A 15,367-nucleotide genomic window follows, 5' to 3' on the forward strand; every position below is an offset into this window, starting at 1 on the left:
GTCATTTGAATGGAAGGATTCAGTTGCGTATTGTAAAGGCACCACCACCATATTTACTTTTCTCTGACCACACAGGCGTGTGCAGACACACTGTCTGACACTTTGGTGGCATCTCAGCATACTGTGCACCACACCACAGGTTGGGTTGTAGCTGCTGTGGTAGGAGGCTAATCACACGTTGCATTGAATCATAGAATGTGTGTTGTGATTGGAAGCAAGCAAATAGTCATTTTCTCTAGATCTGGTCCGAGTACTAATACCCAACCCTTGTATTCACACAGCATTTTGTTCCATCAACTCCCCTTCTTGCCCATTTTATGTCAACATTTGGAACTTTAGCGTTTGCATATGCAGTTTAATAACAAGAATAAGAGAAAAGGTATTTCATTAAAACATGTGTTCGCATAATCATTGGTGAGTTGTAATCTTCAGATCGCTCCTCAGATTGTCAATGGAGGCCACATCCACTTTGCTTAACGCCATTGAGAGACTTAAAGCCAGGCAGGAGTTCCTTTGCAGTGTGCTTCATCTGTTATTGTGGTGCTGAAAGTAAACAGCTGTGTCTTATCACACACACCTTTGTATATTGAGTACCTGCTGTGCAAAACTGGTACTTCTGTATTGCAAACTCTATAAATGTATCATGAATTAAAAACAGAAACCTGAGTTGTAGGTATTTTCCTAGTTTTAAAAATGGGAAATGTAAAAGGCCTCCTCATTTTGAGAGGGAGAAGCAGTTGATACTTCGTGCCTTCGAAAGGTAAGTTTAAGGTTTATCAGGTCTTCTACTCCTTTTTCAACATGCTGAGACTCGCATTACACACGCAGAACGTATCGTAATAAAACCATGACGCTGGGGTGAGTCTCTACCAGGTGTGGTGCTTGACCAGTGATTACGCACTCAAAACCTGCAATCATGCTGGAACAGAAAGGAACATTGTGTGCTATGCTGCTTTTGTTAGGGTCATATCTCCATGTCATCTCCCAGCAGTGTGAACTGAACTCACTAAATACTTAAAATAAGAACATGGGAAGCACATTCCTGTACATGTGGTAGCAGCTCAGGTGAGATCTATGAATGTGTTGAGAGAAAGAAAAGTATAATGAAGAGGGCATGAAGCATGATGGCAGGAAAGTGATTTCATCTGCCAACTCTTTTGAGTGCGGCATCAACAAGTAATTTCTATGAACCAATACAATTTAAAAGCATCAAAAACACTTTCCACTTTTCAGTCACACACATTTGTGAGTTATTAATATCAGCCAGCCTTGATTCAGGGAGAAAAACACAAGGTATTCCCTCTCCCCACTGCTAAAGAATGCATTCAGGTTAGGTAACTCTAAATAGACATCCTCTTTGGCTTTCAAAAAATAAAGAACCAATGAGACATAAAGAATGTGCCATTGTGTGGACATTGATAATAAAAAACAGGGTGAAAGAGTGGGCGGGAGCGAGGGGGAGAAAGAATGAGGAAGTGACAGTGGCGGTGGCAGTGCCCAACACATTTTCTCTGGAGCCGTGCTTTCCTTGTGTCATTATCAAGCAGATCGGCGGCAGGAAGTGTCGAATGCATAGCTGAGGCCGATGTATGCATACCAGCATCCTGGAAACCTACAGCCACATGCTAAATGTTGCTCACAAAGGGAAGGGTACTCACTCAGCAGGCATGAGCGCAGCGTCAACTGACTCACTCATAGACACCCGCCACATGCGTCAGTCCCAACTCATTTACTTTCAATAAAATAACTCATTGCTCTTAAATGCAATGGAAGCACTCGTCAGAAATCACTGGCATGTGCTGCCTCTGTATCAATCTACTAGACAACTTCAGAGGTCAATGGCAGAAAAAAAACCTGCTGGATTGATGAAGAACACAGAGTCTTTGCTCTCAATCTCCCCGTCTCTCCCTCTGTGTGTGCGTTTGTGAGAGAGAGAGAGAGAGAGAGAAAGAGAGAGAGAGAAAAGAGAGAGAGAAACTGAAGCTCTCTCCTTGTAGGGATGTGAAAAAGACAATACTATACAGCTCTATATATGGCAACTCCTCCAACACTATTTCAAGACATGAAGAGAGGAGACTCTAGTAACATTCTCACATGTCTTTTTATATGCGGTTAACAATGTTTAACGCTGTAGTCTGCAGTGAACAGAGAGCACTTTATAAAGCTTCTTTCAGTCAAACACTGTCTTTCTCACATGGATACAAAGCAAATAGATGTTACTGTAGGAATTCCTGGCATCCACAGTCTATAAATATAAATCAGGAGAGGTCTAAAGCACTCGTGACGAAGATAAGTAATGAACTGGAACTTTTGGAAGTGTTCTACTCTGGCTCTCTCAAGAGAGAAGAGGATGTTTCAACAACATAATTTTACCAAATACTGTCCAAAAAAAGAAGTCGTCCAAGGCAATTTCCCACGAGTCAAAATGTTGAATTTAACGAGTAAAAAGAAGAAGAACGTCTCCAATTGAATGAAGTGTCTTTCCAACTGCGCTTACATGAATGGGATTCCAGCCACATAATGGTGTTGCTGCTGTGCTCCTCTCCACACTGATGATTTTACTTCAGTGCCGTTACTGGCAATGACTAGTTCTTCCAAACACACGTTCCTGTGCTCCTACAAAAGTACCTTGAATAAAGTATATTGCACAGTTCTTGGGAGAAATATCTTAATGCGTATGACAGATCCTCAATGGAGGTCACGATACTACGAGCTTAACAGCATCTTCACTAATTCTAAAGAGATGAAGATAAATTTAAAAAGGGATCCGGTACCAGAAAAAACTACAAGTAGTGCAAATTAACAGTCCATTGCATTCATGAACTTAAAACTAAATTGGTTAATTCAAAAGACTGTTAAGATTTAGATGTTTACTCAGTAATCAGCTTATCCTCAGTAAGGCAATAAATTAATACAGAATAATAAAGCATTCTATATTGGTGAAAACAAGACGGAGATTCTGTTTGGAGGGAAAGCAGCTTTGTTAAATAGTTGATGCAGCAGAATTTATGACCCACTCCATTCAGTGGAGGAGCCTGCTGCCAAACCTCCTATTATACTGGAATTCTTCAGATCAATGCTGTGTTTTCAAACCACTGATTTACAGTGTGTCATCAAACGTTTAAAATTCCACACAAAACTCGAAGAAGCCAAACACATTTGAGATAAGGGAACAGATATGCGATAACGCTCCAGCACTACTGGGACCTTAATCATCTTCCATGCTGGTGTAACTTCCTGACTTCAGTGAAATGATGGAGTAAGGAACAGGGCTGGGGTCGTTTCACTTTTGAGAAGTCATGTTACAGGAAGCTACTTGTGGTGAAGGCTGAAGGCGTGTGAGACACATGTCAAGTCGGTATAGGGAAGACTAAAACAGAGGACCGTATATGGAAAAGACTTGGGCCTAACATTATGTCATCACAAGCACACAAGGCTAAAGTAGATTTACTCACAGAACTGGCAGGACTGAACATTCAACCAGTAAAGCTCATTAAAAAGAGAGCGTTCAGCCTGCAGGATCTCTGGGATGAATCTTTGAAGAGCTCATTAGACAGCAAAGTGCACTGCAACCTGCTGGGCCAGCACAAGCAGAAGTCATAACACAGAGTTTATCGTCTCTCGTTAAGGCTTGAACACCAGCGACACCTCGCATAAACTATTCAAACAATAAAGAGGTAGAGAGATGAGAAGTCGGTGGAATACAGAAGTTGGGAGGGAACCAAATGGCAAGAACTCTAAGCCAAACATGGCAATTAAGGGCACTTGAGCAGAGGTGGACCTGTGGTTGTCATGGTCTGACCCCAGTCTCTGACTACATCAATCATGCGGCTGAATGCCACGAGATGCCAAGCGGACCTACGTACAAGCTCTTGGACCAATTGCCATGGCAACGCAAACAAGACCGCACAAAGCAGTACCAACCCCTCACTGAATACCGAATGCTCTTTAGCCGGATCAGAAACAAACCTGGCTGAGGCAGATGATATGAAAAGGCCTTTAGTCGTTGTGGGGGCTTTAGCCCAGTGCAAGGGGTGGTTTCCACCTCCATCCATGATTCATTCAACTCTCCTGTGGGGTTTAAATTGGGCTTTTGGGGGGGGATTAAGCCAAAGAGCATATTGATTGTTAAGTAGTGAAATATTCTGGCTATATAATGTATTAATGATCGGCCTGACACAAAAAGACTACCACACCCCTATTTGCAGAATATACAGTTTTACAAGCTGCGGCATGACAACAGTTTCATCAAAATGTACAATAACAGAACAGATTGACGGGAATTACAACACATATTTTGCATGATGGCACAAGATGGTTGTGCGGCTGTGGTAATTGTTAAATGGATGACAATTATGTTGCAATCCAGAGAGCTGTGCAAAGCACTTTACAATGCTTTATAACATTGAATGAGGGACTATCACCGTCGGTGAGGTCTTTAAATCCAACTGACTTTAGTGATAGGAGTGAGAACAGATCAAGTGCAGTGGCCCATAGGGTCTTTGAATTTACATCATATTCTAAGGCTCATTCCTCTTTCTTCTCAAACTGGGAGAGAGATTGTTGCTTAAAACATCTTTTATCAAAACGAGAAAGAAATAGTGTGAGTAATCTAAATCAAAATGAAGAGACAGCTTGGTTATTCTTTATAGCTCTGCCATATAGCATTAGGAAGATTGAAAACAGATGCCTTCAATACAACTCCAGACAGACCCCAGGGAGATCATCCTGGGATCAAACACAAACTTTAGATACTGTTTTCTACTAAGCCCATATGTAACCTGAACACATCTTTACGACCCTGCATAACGTCATAGATTATTAAATACGCCTTGTGAAGCGTAAACTCACAAGGTTATGAAATACAGGATGAACTTCAGTGTTTTTCATTGAATTTCAGTTTCCATGTAAAAAAAAAAATCCTCAAGAGACTTTGATACAAGAGGCAGATAAGAAATGTAATACAGACAGACTGTATGACAGCTATGCAGCACAGGCCTCGAGTTATCTGTCTCAATAGTTTCTTGAAATGCCAGAGGAGTATTTTCACTGCATGATTTTGTCTGAGCTGAACCAAAAGTTATGTCTCAATGACAGGGAGATTGTTCTTTATCCAATGAGCTACACAAGATACAAACCTCTCGCAGAATTAACTGCAAATCGATGACAAAAAACTGGCAGATTTCCTCTAATTGCAGCGATTCGATTACTTGGATTTTAGCACTTGCTTATCAAACACCCACCAAGCATTTCTCATGAAGGTTTTGGTCTAATAATTAACTCAATATAATATGTTAGAATAGACATATACTATAACGTTATTACTGATTTAGCTAATAATATTTCCCAGCTAGCCAATGAGGGGATGTCCACCTCTATTGGATCCTCCTCTCTTAAAATGAATGCACAACGAATACCTTTTACCCCTGATGTTGATCTTGGTTGCCCAGATACACGACTTCTTCACATTCCTCTCTTTTAAGAGAGAAAGTAGCCTCAACATATTAACACATAATAAGGGTGCTTGAAAAAGAACAAATCTGGAAGCCTAAAGTCTACTGCAAACACAGAGCTAAAATTAGTTTGTACAATGTTCACTCAAAGTATCACATGCCACTAAAACAACAATCCAAAGGACACAAAAGACAAGGGAGGGGAAGTGAGGGGTCAATGGGAAAAGGGGGGACATTTCTCCGTGCTGTGCTCCAGCTGACCTTTTTGTGTCGTGTTTCTGCCGTTTCATAAGCAATGCAAACATAACTGAAGTGTTTCTCATCCGGAAAAACAACAGCCTGACAAGAAATGCCTAAAAAGGAGCTGGTATAGCCACGGATGATGACGGAAAGAACATCATAAGTCATCCTTACATTATTGGCTATTCTCAGTTTGAACAAACATCCTGAGTCAATATTACTGTGACTTACTTACTTATATGACTTATGGTGTGTACTCCACCTCATACCAAAGCCAAATATTCCTAACAAAGGTTTCAGGATAACGTTTAAGCAACCAGCCTGACACAGTACTGGATGTAATCTTTGGATTATTATATATAAGTCATTGCATCATTAATCCATAGCAATCACATCCATATAAGCTAAATAAATAGAAGCTTTAACGTGAACGAATATTCTTTCGTGCAGTCGGTCTAATTAGCATTGTGGGTCTCTAATGAACCTTAAAATAAGCCCATGATCTACACAATTCCCTCGTCGCTCAGCTAATGATTGATCTGAAGTAGTGGTTAAACTGTTGGCAGATATTTCCATATATGTACATTCTACTCACTTACTCCTCCCTTTGTAAATACTGTTACTCCTTGAATTTAGATTACAGATACAGCAATCACGAGAGGTAATAGATCCGACAACTAACAGTTTTAAGAAAATGCATGGACAAAAATGGATACATGTTCCAGCTTTATTACAAATAGTTTCTGGATGAATTCTGTTGGCTGATGAATAAACAAAAGGGGGACTTGTTCCTGGCGCCTGGACAACAACAAGAAATCTACCATTTATGGTGCCATTCATTGGTCATGCGCTGGGATGAAAATATGTCACAGGAATGACACAAACCAACAACGCGGTGTACTGAAAAGCTGCGATTCATTTTGTTTGGTTTAGCAGTGCTGAGGCACGCTCCAAAACCACTGATGACTCCACACAGCACTGCTGGTGGGCGCGTGAGGTGTAAGCAACACATTTGTGTAAAGAAATAATCAAAACTATCACATTACATGCACTGGTGGTTTTTAACACATTCAAGGCTTCTGGGTAGGCTTTTTTTGGACACTTTACAAAACTCACCTATGTCTTTTTATTTTAAACAAGTAAAAACATTACATTGTGGCACATCGCTACAGACATCACAATAAGGTGTCAGGTTGTCCATCTGCTTTTCATTTGTCATGTGGGTTTTATGCAGTGTAGTAGGAATATTACACCAGATCAACTCAAGAAAACATTGTCCGTTATAAAATTGAGTACATATTCCAGTCTAAATAGTAAAAATGCTGTGTGAAATTTGGGTCAGTGCACTCTTGTACTTGCAAGCCCTTAAGAATTCCATTGAGCTGTTAAAAGGTAGAGGGGATTTTAAGCAGATGTTGGTCTTGTGTTTTTTTAACAGCCAATGCCAAAACTGAAATGGCAACGGAGGTAAAATGGCCAATTTGATGCCGATTTGGTTTTCCCTCTTGGGAAAGACTTGGAGGTTTTATAAATAAATAAATAAATAGTCTGCGCAGCCATGCTGGCCTTTTCATACTCTACAGTCATGTTTGCTCTTGAGAAAAGCCACTTGTTCTCCACAATCAAAACATTCAAACTTCTGTAACTGATCCTGGCAAACAACAAATAAACAGAGTCACTGACCTTGGTCATGACATGGAGATAACAATTACATAACAGGAAGCAGCATGAACTGAATAACACTGCTCATTCTGCAGCAGCCAGAGTTGTTGTCAAAGCACGGGCGGCACTAATAGAGGACAAGCCGTCTTTTTTTAGCCCTGTTTGACAAGAATTAAGTTATTATAGTTGAGACTCTTCAGATACCCTTGAAAAACGGCCTATTTCTCAATCAGTAGCCCTCCAGTCCACCAGTCCTTCTCCCTGATGAGGACTCAACAGGACCTGGTCAGCCAGAGCCAAATCCCAGTTTCAGTTTATGTGGCCCAAAATTAAAATAGTTATTACTGAAGCGCTGTGGCTTTTTGTCCGTTAAGGGACCAGTTCTGTTGCAGTTCCAGTACACATAGTTTATTGTGCTTCGCATCAGGACTAATGCCAGAGAGAAAGGCCAGGACACTTAGCACCATCCCTCATCTGAGTGACCAAAATGACGGGAGCTGTTAACAGCCATCAGCTTCATCCTCCAAATATATCCTGAATGACCGTCGGAGAAATCCAAGGGAGTTTTTAAAATTGACGGATAATGTAGTTATGGTTCGGTAATGCAACACTGTTATGACAATTAGTCATGGCCTTTACGGGCGGGAGGTCCTGAACGTGGGGGGACTGAGAGACGGAGGCCATGAGCCGTTACAAAAGGTGTCTAAATGCAGCAATGAGTGTCACACAGGAGATGGATGGCACACGCACTTTCATCACCCACTAGACAAATGGCATAGTGAGCATGGACAGCGTTCCTCAGAGGTGTCATGGAGGGGAGGCCACGTAGGTGTTGTGTGTGTGTGTGTGTGTGTGTGTGTGTGTGTGTGTGTGTGTGCGCCACTCACCCGTGAGATGGTGAGGGGCATACAGAAATCCTTCCCTCCTTGCAGTCTGAAGCCCCAGGGGGCCGGGCCAGCCAGGGAGACACTGTAGCGGCTGCTCATGATTCACCTAGAGACAGAGGAAGAGATATTTTACACTGGATGTTAATACGGACATAATCCACCAAGAGAGACAGAACAAACAGACACAAGAGATCTTAGTAAAGAGAATAACAGGAAAAGAGGATATAAACAAACAAGCGTCTCACGCAACATGCAAATGTTACGCAACCAACAACTGGCATTTTGAAAAGATGTTCACCAAACGTTTTGGACTTTAAAAAAAAACTTTGAGTTAGGTAACACAGCATTGAATGCTGTTGATGCACATCCTCCAGCGAATCAGAAATACGCCACAGTAGTTAAGAAAAGAGAGAAAGACAAGTCAGGGATATTTATAGCACGGAGGTACATACTGTCCTTTGTTTACCTTAAAAGAAACAGATCAGTGACTCTGGAGCTGCACTTTGGACCTCTAATCTCAATGTCTTTTCACTGCTTTTGAAAAATAAATAAAAAGGTACCCAGAGTGTGAACATCTATAGTACAAAAGTATCTGATTTCATGGAGATACTGCACTCCATACCAAATCTCAGGGGTTTTTAAAAATAAAACCACATTTTCAAATTAGGCATTGGAAGACAAAGACTCGCCAATTTGGGGCTTTTCCTCTTCCAAGTAAAACGTGGTGTAGTGAATAGTCCCGTACCTGTATCATCCTTAACACTCATTCCTGGAGTTGAAAAATCGGGATTAGGAGATTGAAACCGGGATACATTCAAGTCCTGTGAAAACCCAGTTTAATCCATAACAGAGTGAGAATGGGCTTTTCCATCAGGCAGCGGTGGAGCTGCTGGGCGTACATCGGGTCAGAGCAGAGGTCAGACACACCCTGGTGGCCGGAGACTTGATAGAGCTCAGCTGCCAACTCAACGTTTCATTGGAGCGCAGGTTTGCTTTCCATTTCAACATCGTAATGACATCTACCACATTACCTCATGGATGGATACAAAAACCATATCCGATTATACATGTGTGCATTCAAATCAAAAGGACAGTTCCAGCAAACAAAGACTATTTGGTGCAGAGCAATATTTCATGCACTATAGAGTTTCTCTGGTTTTTAAGCCCTGCCTGTCGTGCATTCCTTTTCCCTTGAAAAATTGAAGCTGCAAGCTATTTACTGTAAGGGAGACTGGGGTTAAGTACAGTCACATGTTCATATTTAGTATACTATTACATGTATTAGTTTAATAATTGAGGAAATTGGTATCCCATATTTGCAGAATCCTTTAAACGAGTATGAGTATTCAGCTAACAGGCTGTGGTCAATCCGTCTGTGCGACTGTGGGCCTCTGTGAACACTAATCATGTTGAAATACATCACCTTTGCCCTGCCCAACCGGAAGGGGGAATGTTGACATGAAAACACGTCATCAAAGGCTCACCCACATTCGTCATATATGGAATTATGTTGCAATTATATGGAAAAGGGGGACATGTAGAAGGAAAGTTGAGTCTAACTCTGAACAGACGGGTGCTTTGTTAGTTGCTATCAGGTTGTATTGGAGAGAAACTGAGAGCCTGGAAAGCTAAGACGCATAGTTCTAATGTAATGAGCTAAAGGTGTTTCTGTTGAACAAAGAGATAGTAAAGGGACTGCTGGTGAACAGAGGGGTTTCATTTGGTGCTGAACTTAACGCTAATGACAGACATTTGAGAATCTGGCCTTTTATTTCTGGCTTTGGTGAAAAAGGACAGCACAATCAATGGCTGAATAGAACATGTGTGCATGGGACTTATTGAAGCAATTCAATGTGTCAATGCCTGCCTTGATAAAGGGCATGGAAAAAAAGAAGGAAAACATATTCACACAACATACTTTCCAGATAAGTATTTCATGAATAATAATAATAATGTCTTGTCATCCGAGAGGAATGTCTGTTTGTGGTTGTCATGCTACCATCACAAATTCCCTCAGGGACACAGCACCACCTGTTGTAGCCCGTCACCTGGTCAACTGTGACACACACGTCAAACCAGAGGGTTGGCCTGCACACTGTTTCCCCAACATGCCGGGAGGGGAACGGGCTCTTTAAAGAAGCCAACAATGGAGCCACCAAAGTGTGTGTGTGGGAAATAAAATCATGTAAAAGCAATGGGGAGGAAGTGAACACCTGGAATGTGCAAAGCACAGAGCTCTACTATTTATACAACGCACTCTCACAATCAAACTAAACCAAAACACACAAGCAGAATGCACGTCTATAATAAGAAAGCCACCAATTAAAGACCGTCGTCTCCTTCAAGGTGACTAAGGGTGGAGATGAGTCAAGTAGTGTAATTTTAGGGAAATTACAAGTTCATCGTTACCATGGACATGCCAAACTCATCAAATTGCAGCATTATTTGAGAAAAAACCTGGAATAACTATAACAGTGATAATGAACACATATTTAAAAAGTTTCACCAATAATGATTTAAGAAAATGAAAGCACCTGATGTCTTAACCTCAATAGAAAGGAACTCAACTGATGTCTTTCACATTGTTTCTTGCTTTGTTTACAATGTAAGGTCTACACCGAATAATATTCTGAAGTGACACAAGACTCAATGGACATGCATACGGCAAGTTGTATTCAAAGATCTTTGAGCCAATAGCCACGGCTTGACGACATGCTCCCATTGTTCAAAACAACCAGGAATATGCTGGACTGCACAGCTATGTCAGTATTAGATTTCATCTCAGTCTAATTAAATGTTGATGGTGAAATCAGGATCAAGCTCAAGTCATACCCGCATATCAGACGCATTTCTTTTCCTAATATGGGAAGAACAAACATTATGCTCATGCTCCTACTTGTTTTGCAATTATTAATGATATCATGCATAGACATGAGCAGACACACCTTTCAGTGTTCCCAAAATGAGGAACAAAGTTGAGCTCTGCACACGCGTTTCATCAGTGGTAATCACGTCAACCCTTCTGCTTCTGGTTATGAACCATTCTGGCCTTATATTTCAAACTCCTCTCATAATGGCACATTATTGCGCTTAATATTTCAGCACGTGTCGCACCAAAAACAAGATTAAAACCCAACACTTAGAGCACAAATGGGACCCTCTGAAGTTGTCTACTGTCAAGACATTTATGCATTTTTGTGGATGTTATTTTAACTTCGCTCTATCGAATTAGCAGGTAAATTATCCAAATAGTGTGATACTGAATTTAGACGTTGTTGAGTGTAAATATGACGTGCCAATGGGAACACGCAGAATATTTCTGTTAACATTTTGGGGAAACTTCCTAGTCGCGGTTGAATAAGAAACACTTTATTTTAAATAGAAACAAATCAAACAAGGATCAACTAAGTTGAACGTAAGTGGCATAAACTGTCCTGAATGTCCTCAATGCCCTTTGCACTGCATGTTGTGTCGAAATTCAACCGTGTTGCCTCCAGGTAAACTTTAGTCCTATTGGGAAGTCTCTATTGCCTGTTAAAGAGTTTCTGACGTCATGCTCATTTCACAATGCTACAGGACACAATGTTGCCTGGTGACATCATTGCAAGACATGTTGACTCACAGAGCGGAGTTTACTTAAGAGTGTAGGCTCACACTAGTAGGGTGTCAATAACATCTATTACATTATTATGTGTCAATATCCAAATTATATTCCATATGAATAAATACATATATATGTACACTTTTTTGTAAGACTACACCAACAAACTTTAAGACAATGGTTGACAGTGAAATGTATTCAATGTCTTACCAAGTATCTGAAGAACAACTTGTTCCAACCTGACTTCATGTGACACGTTTGTTCTAAAGCAACCTGTGTGCCGTGTAACCAGTGACCCATTCAGGGACTACTTTTTAAATGTGTTTCCTCAGTCAAGACCATACAATATAATATACCTCCGAGGAGTAATTATCTAACATAACGTTTGAGCTTCAGTCGTTGTCATCATGGGACGACGTGATAAATGCCCGGGTCGTCTTTAATCGTGTGTTTACTTTAAGGGCCCTTCATTAGAGGGTGTAACCACCAGCGTGGTTGGGGGGGGGGGGTTTCTCACGCAACATGAACCTAAATGTGCCTTTGGTTGGCTCAGCGGGTTTGACACAAAACACATGTCAGACATTATTAGAGCACTTTTCTGATATACTTTTATCCCACTTGTTACTTGCCAGTAAAACAAACGTGTCAGTTGTAGGAGCAGCATAAAACAACGTTTACGTTTTGTAAAGATATTGCTACTTATTTCGATGAACATATAGTTTATTTTAGTTGTCACTTTGTAACGGGCACATGTAACAGTGAAATAAAAATGGAAACTTGACCAGTATTTAAAATGTTTTGTCAGATAAACTCACCTTGCGTCGTGAAGCCGGGTCTGGTGTGCAGAGAAAAGCGTGACTTTAGTCCGTCTGCTCTCAGTTTCGAAGTCAACTGGACAGAGCGGAACTGGAACTTCCGCATATAAGCCAGCCCCGTCTGGCAGCGGGGAGGAGGGTTCACAGCCTGGTGTGTGCGTGTGTGTGTGTGTGTGTGTGTGTGTGTGTGTGTGCGCGCGGGTGCGTGCGTGCGTGTGTTTGTGTGCGTGTGTGTGTGCGTGTGTGCGTGTGTCGATTTAAGGCAATGCAGCGGCAGGCATGCATGGGCTTGCCAGACTGTGACACAACAGGTGAGTTTTAGTTGAGTCCTTTAGTTGGAGGGCTAACGCTCACCATGTTGTCCGCTCACATTATGCAAAAAGGACTAAATCTAGTCAAATGTAAAACAATTACTCTGGGATATATGCCAACATTGAATTAAGATACATAGCATTAAACATGTATTGCATTGTTTGCGTTGCACTGCATTGTAACCCAGTTACGATGCTGTCTTTACTGATTTCTTCCCCGTTGTGTTGTGATTCTCGTTGATTTCGCTGCTGATATCAATATGTATTCGTTGACAGACATTGCAGAGTTTCTCTCTCATTTAAATGAAGGGTCTAGAGAGAGAGGGTGTTTTATGCTGCACATATTGCAAAAAGACTTTTAATGTTGGGCTATATAGATGAAATTGACTTGACAGATTTCCTCATAAAGTATTTGTATCCACAGGTTCTAAGATATCATTGTATTTTTCCCTGTAAAAACATTGTTAGGTGCATCGTTGTCCTTTTGTTTATTATTCTACAACTACTGTGACAGCAGCTTTCCATCTTTACTCAGATTGTAGTAGTGTGTGTCTGCTCTCTAGTGGACAGCAAAGATAGTACATGCTTCACAGTTTATTTAGGGTAAACCACTGAGCGTCATGGCCTGAGGGTAAGAAGTGTAGAATATTACTAATTCTTCCTTCCTCCACGAGCTCATACCTAAACATTTGACATCTTATCTTGTTGTCTTGGTTCTCGTCTTCCAAGACACGGCGTCTAGCCTGAGGCGAAGGTTTTCATGAAGCCAACTCCAGCCAATGTAAATAATAGAAAAGGTTGTGACTGAAAACTGTGACCTTCAACGGATTTAAAGAAGACATAAAAAAATTAGTGAACATGCACCAGTGTTTACTACATTCCTAGCGGCACTATTCTTTTTTACTGATCTCTTAAGTTGTGACTGTAACTTCACTGGGCTTTGGACAAAATAAGCAAAACTGTATTACTCAAAATGTCCAAATATAAAAACAAGGTTTTGCAAAGTGAGATTATATTATATTTACACGCTATTTGTGGATTTAACCTTTCCTCTAGCACCACCATCAGGCCAATATTTTCAATATAAGCAATGACGAGCAGATTGACATTGAACATATTAAGCATATTTAATGCTACACAGATTTATTCAGATTAGTAGTTTACACAATTAGTTGACCAACATTAAAATTAGTTGGCAATCATTTTGATAATCAAATTATTATTTTAGTCCTTTGTTTCAACATGACGTCAGTAAATTCTATTTGAGTTTTGGACTGTTTTTTTGCAAAAACATTTTAATATTATAAGACATCACGTTGGAGTGTGGAACAATGAAAAAAAAGGTTATATTATTTTCTGACATTTTGTTTAAAACATTTATTAATGCATTCAGAAATAATCTGCACATTAATTGTTCTTAAGGTAGGTCTTAGGTGGGAGACTAAGAGGTTTGGCAGCATTAGGGGAAAACCTTTATGAATTTTGGTCAGTATTAGATAACATATCTTGACGACATTCACAAAGGTAAAACACTGCATACTTATTCGGTGGACAAAAGCCTGTAATCCCTCAGGCGTAAAGTATGATTATAGTTTAATCCACAGTTCCAAACGATGTCGACATTGTACAGAATTTTGTTTAACATTTTAATCAAAGTGACGTTTCACACTATTTTAGCATTCCACGGGGTAATTGTTCTGCTACTAATGTATTACTTTAAATAATAAGACTTTGTCTTAATCTGATTTGTTTAAGATAAATCACATTAGTGGTTCTTCCAGCTCTCTCAAATCTTTGTTATGCTTTTATTTTTGCACTGTTATATTTAGTTAAATAAATATAAATTGATTTATGTACACGCTAAAATGGCATGGCACATTCTACAGATTACCATTGACTGTTCTCAACGATTGAAGCGAGATAGATGTGTACATTCTGTAGCATACTGCAGGTCAGCAGGGCTTTCTTTCAGCTCCATGTGTGCCATGTCAATAAATGTATATAGACTAATGGAAAGCACAGCAGCAACACTCCCTTGTGCAATGTGATTGAGCCACTGAAGAGCACAAGTCCTTTATGTAAACTTTACAGTACTTACCTTTGAATCATCTTTACGTAACTGGAGAAGTTAACCGCTCAGAAAATCTTGGAATTAAAGTTCAAAGACTGGGTGTTTGATTCCAAAGGAAGAACACACTTTAAGTATCACTCTAGATACATTGCCTCATCCTTCGAGGGAACTGTACCATGTAATTACATGGACACACAAATCAAAATGAAAAAGGATGCAAAATGTAGAACAACAACCCCCTGCTAATAGAGTCACACATTTAACAGATCCACATTATTTATGGCCTTCCGTCATCCGGGTGTCTCAGATGGCCAAAGCACATGCACC

At 40.4% G+C, this 15,367-nt stretch overlaps 1 protein-coding gene across 1 annotated transcript in view; it reads right to left on the reverse strand.

Annotated features, from left to right (window-relative positions):
* The window catches only part of pdlim5b (PDZ and LIM domain 5b), a 31,348-nt gene extending 18,565 nt beyond the window's left edge, over positions 1–12,783 (reverse strand). Inside the window, exons 1-2 of the mRNA XM_034547653.1 lie at positions 12,659–12,783; positions 8,243–8,348 (exon numbers count right to left, since the gene is read on the reverse strand). Of these exons, the coding sequence (XP_034403544.1) occupies positions 8,243–8,341 (99 nt within the window). The 5' untranslated portion in view covers positions 8,342–8,348; positions 12,659–12,783. The remainder of the gene's footprint in view (positions 1–8,242; positions 8,349–12,658) is intronic.
* Positions 12,784–15,367: the final 2,584 nt, after the last annotated feature.

Source organism: Cyclopterus lumpus, chromosome 12 (genome assembly GCF_009769545.1).
Source record: "Cyclopterus lumpus isolate fCycLum1 chromosome 12, fCycLum1.pri, whole genome shotgun sequence".
Lineage (NCBI taxonomy): Eukaryota > Metazoa > Chordata > Actinopteri > Perciformes > Cyclopteridae > Cyclopterus > Cyclopterus lumpus.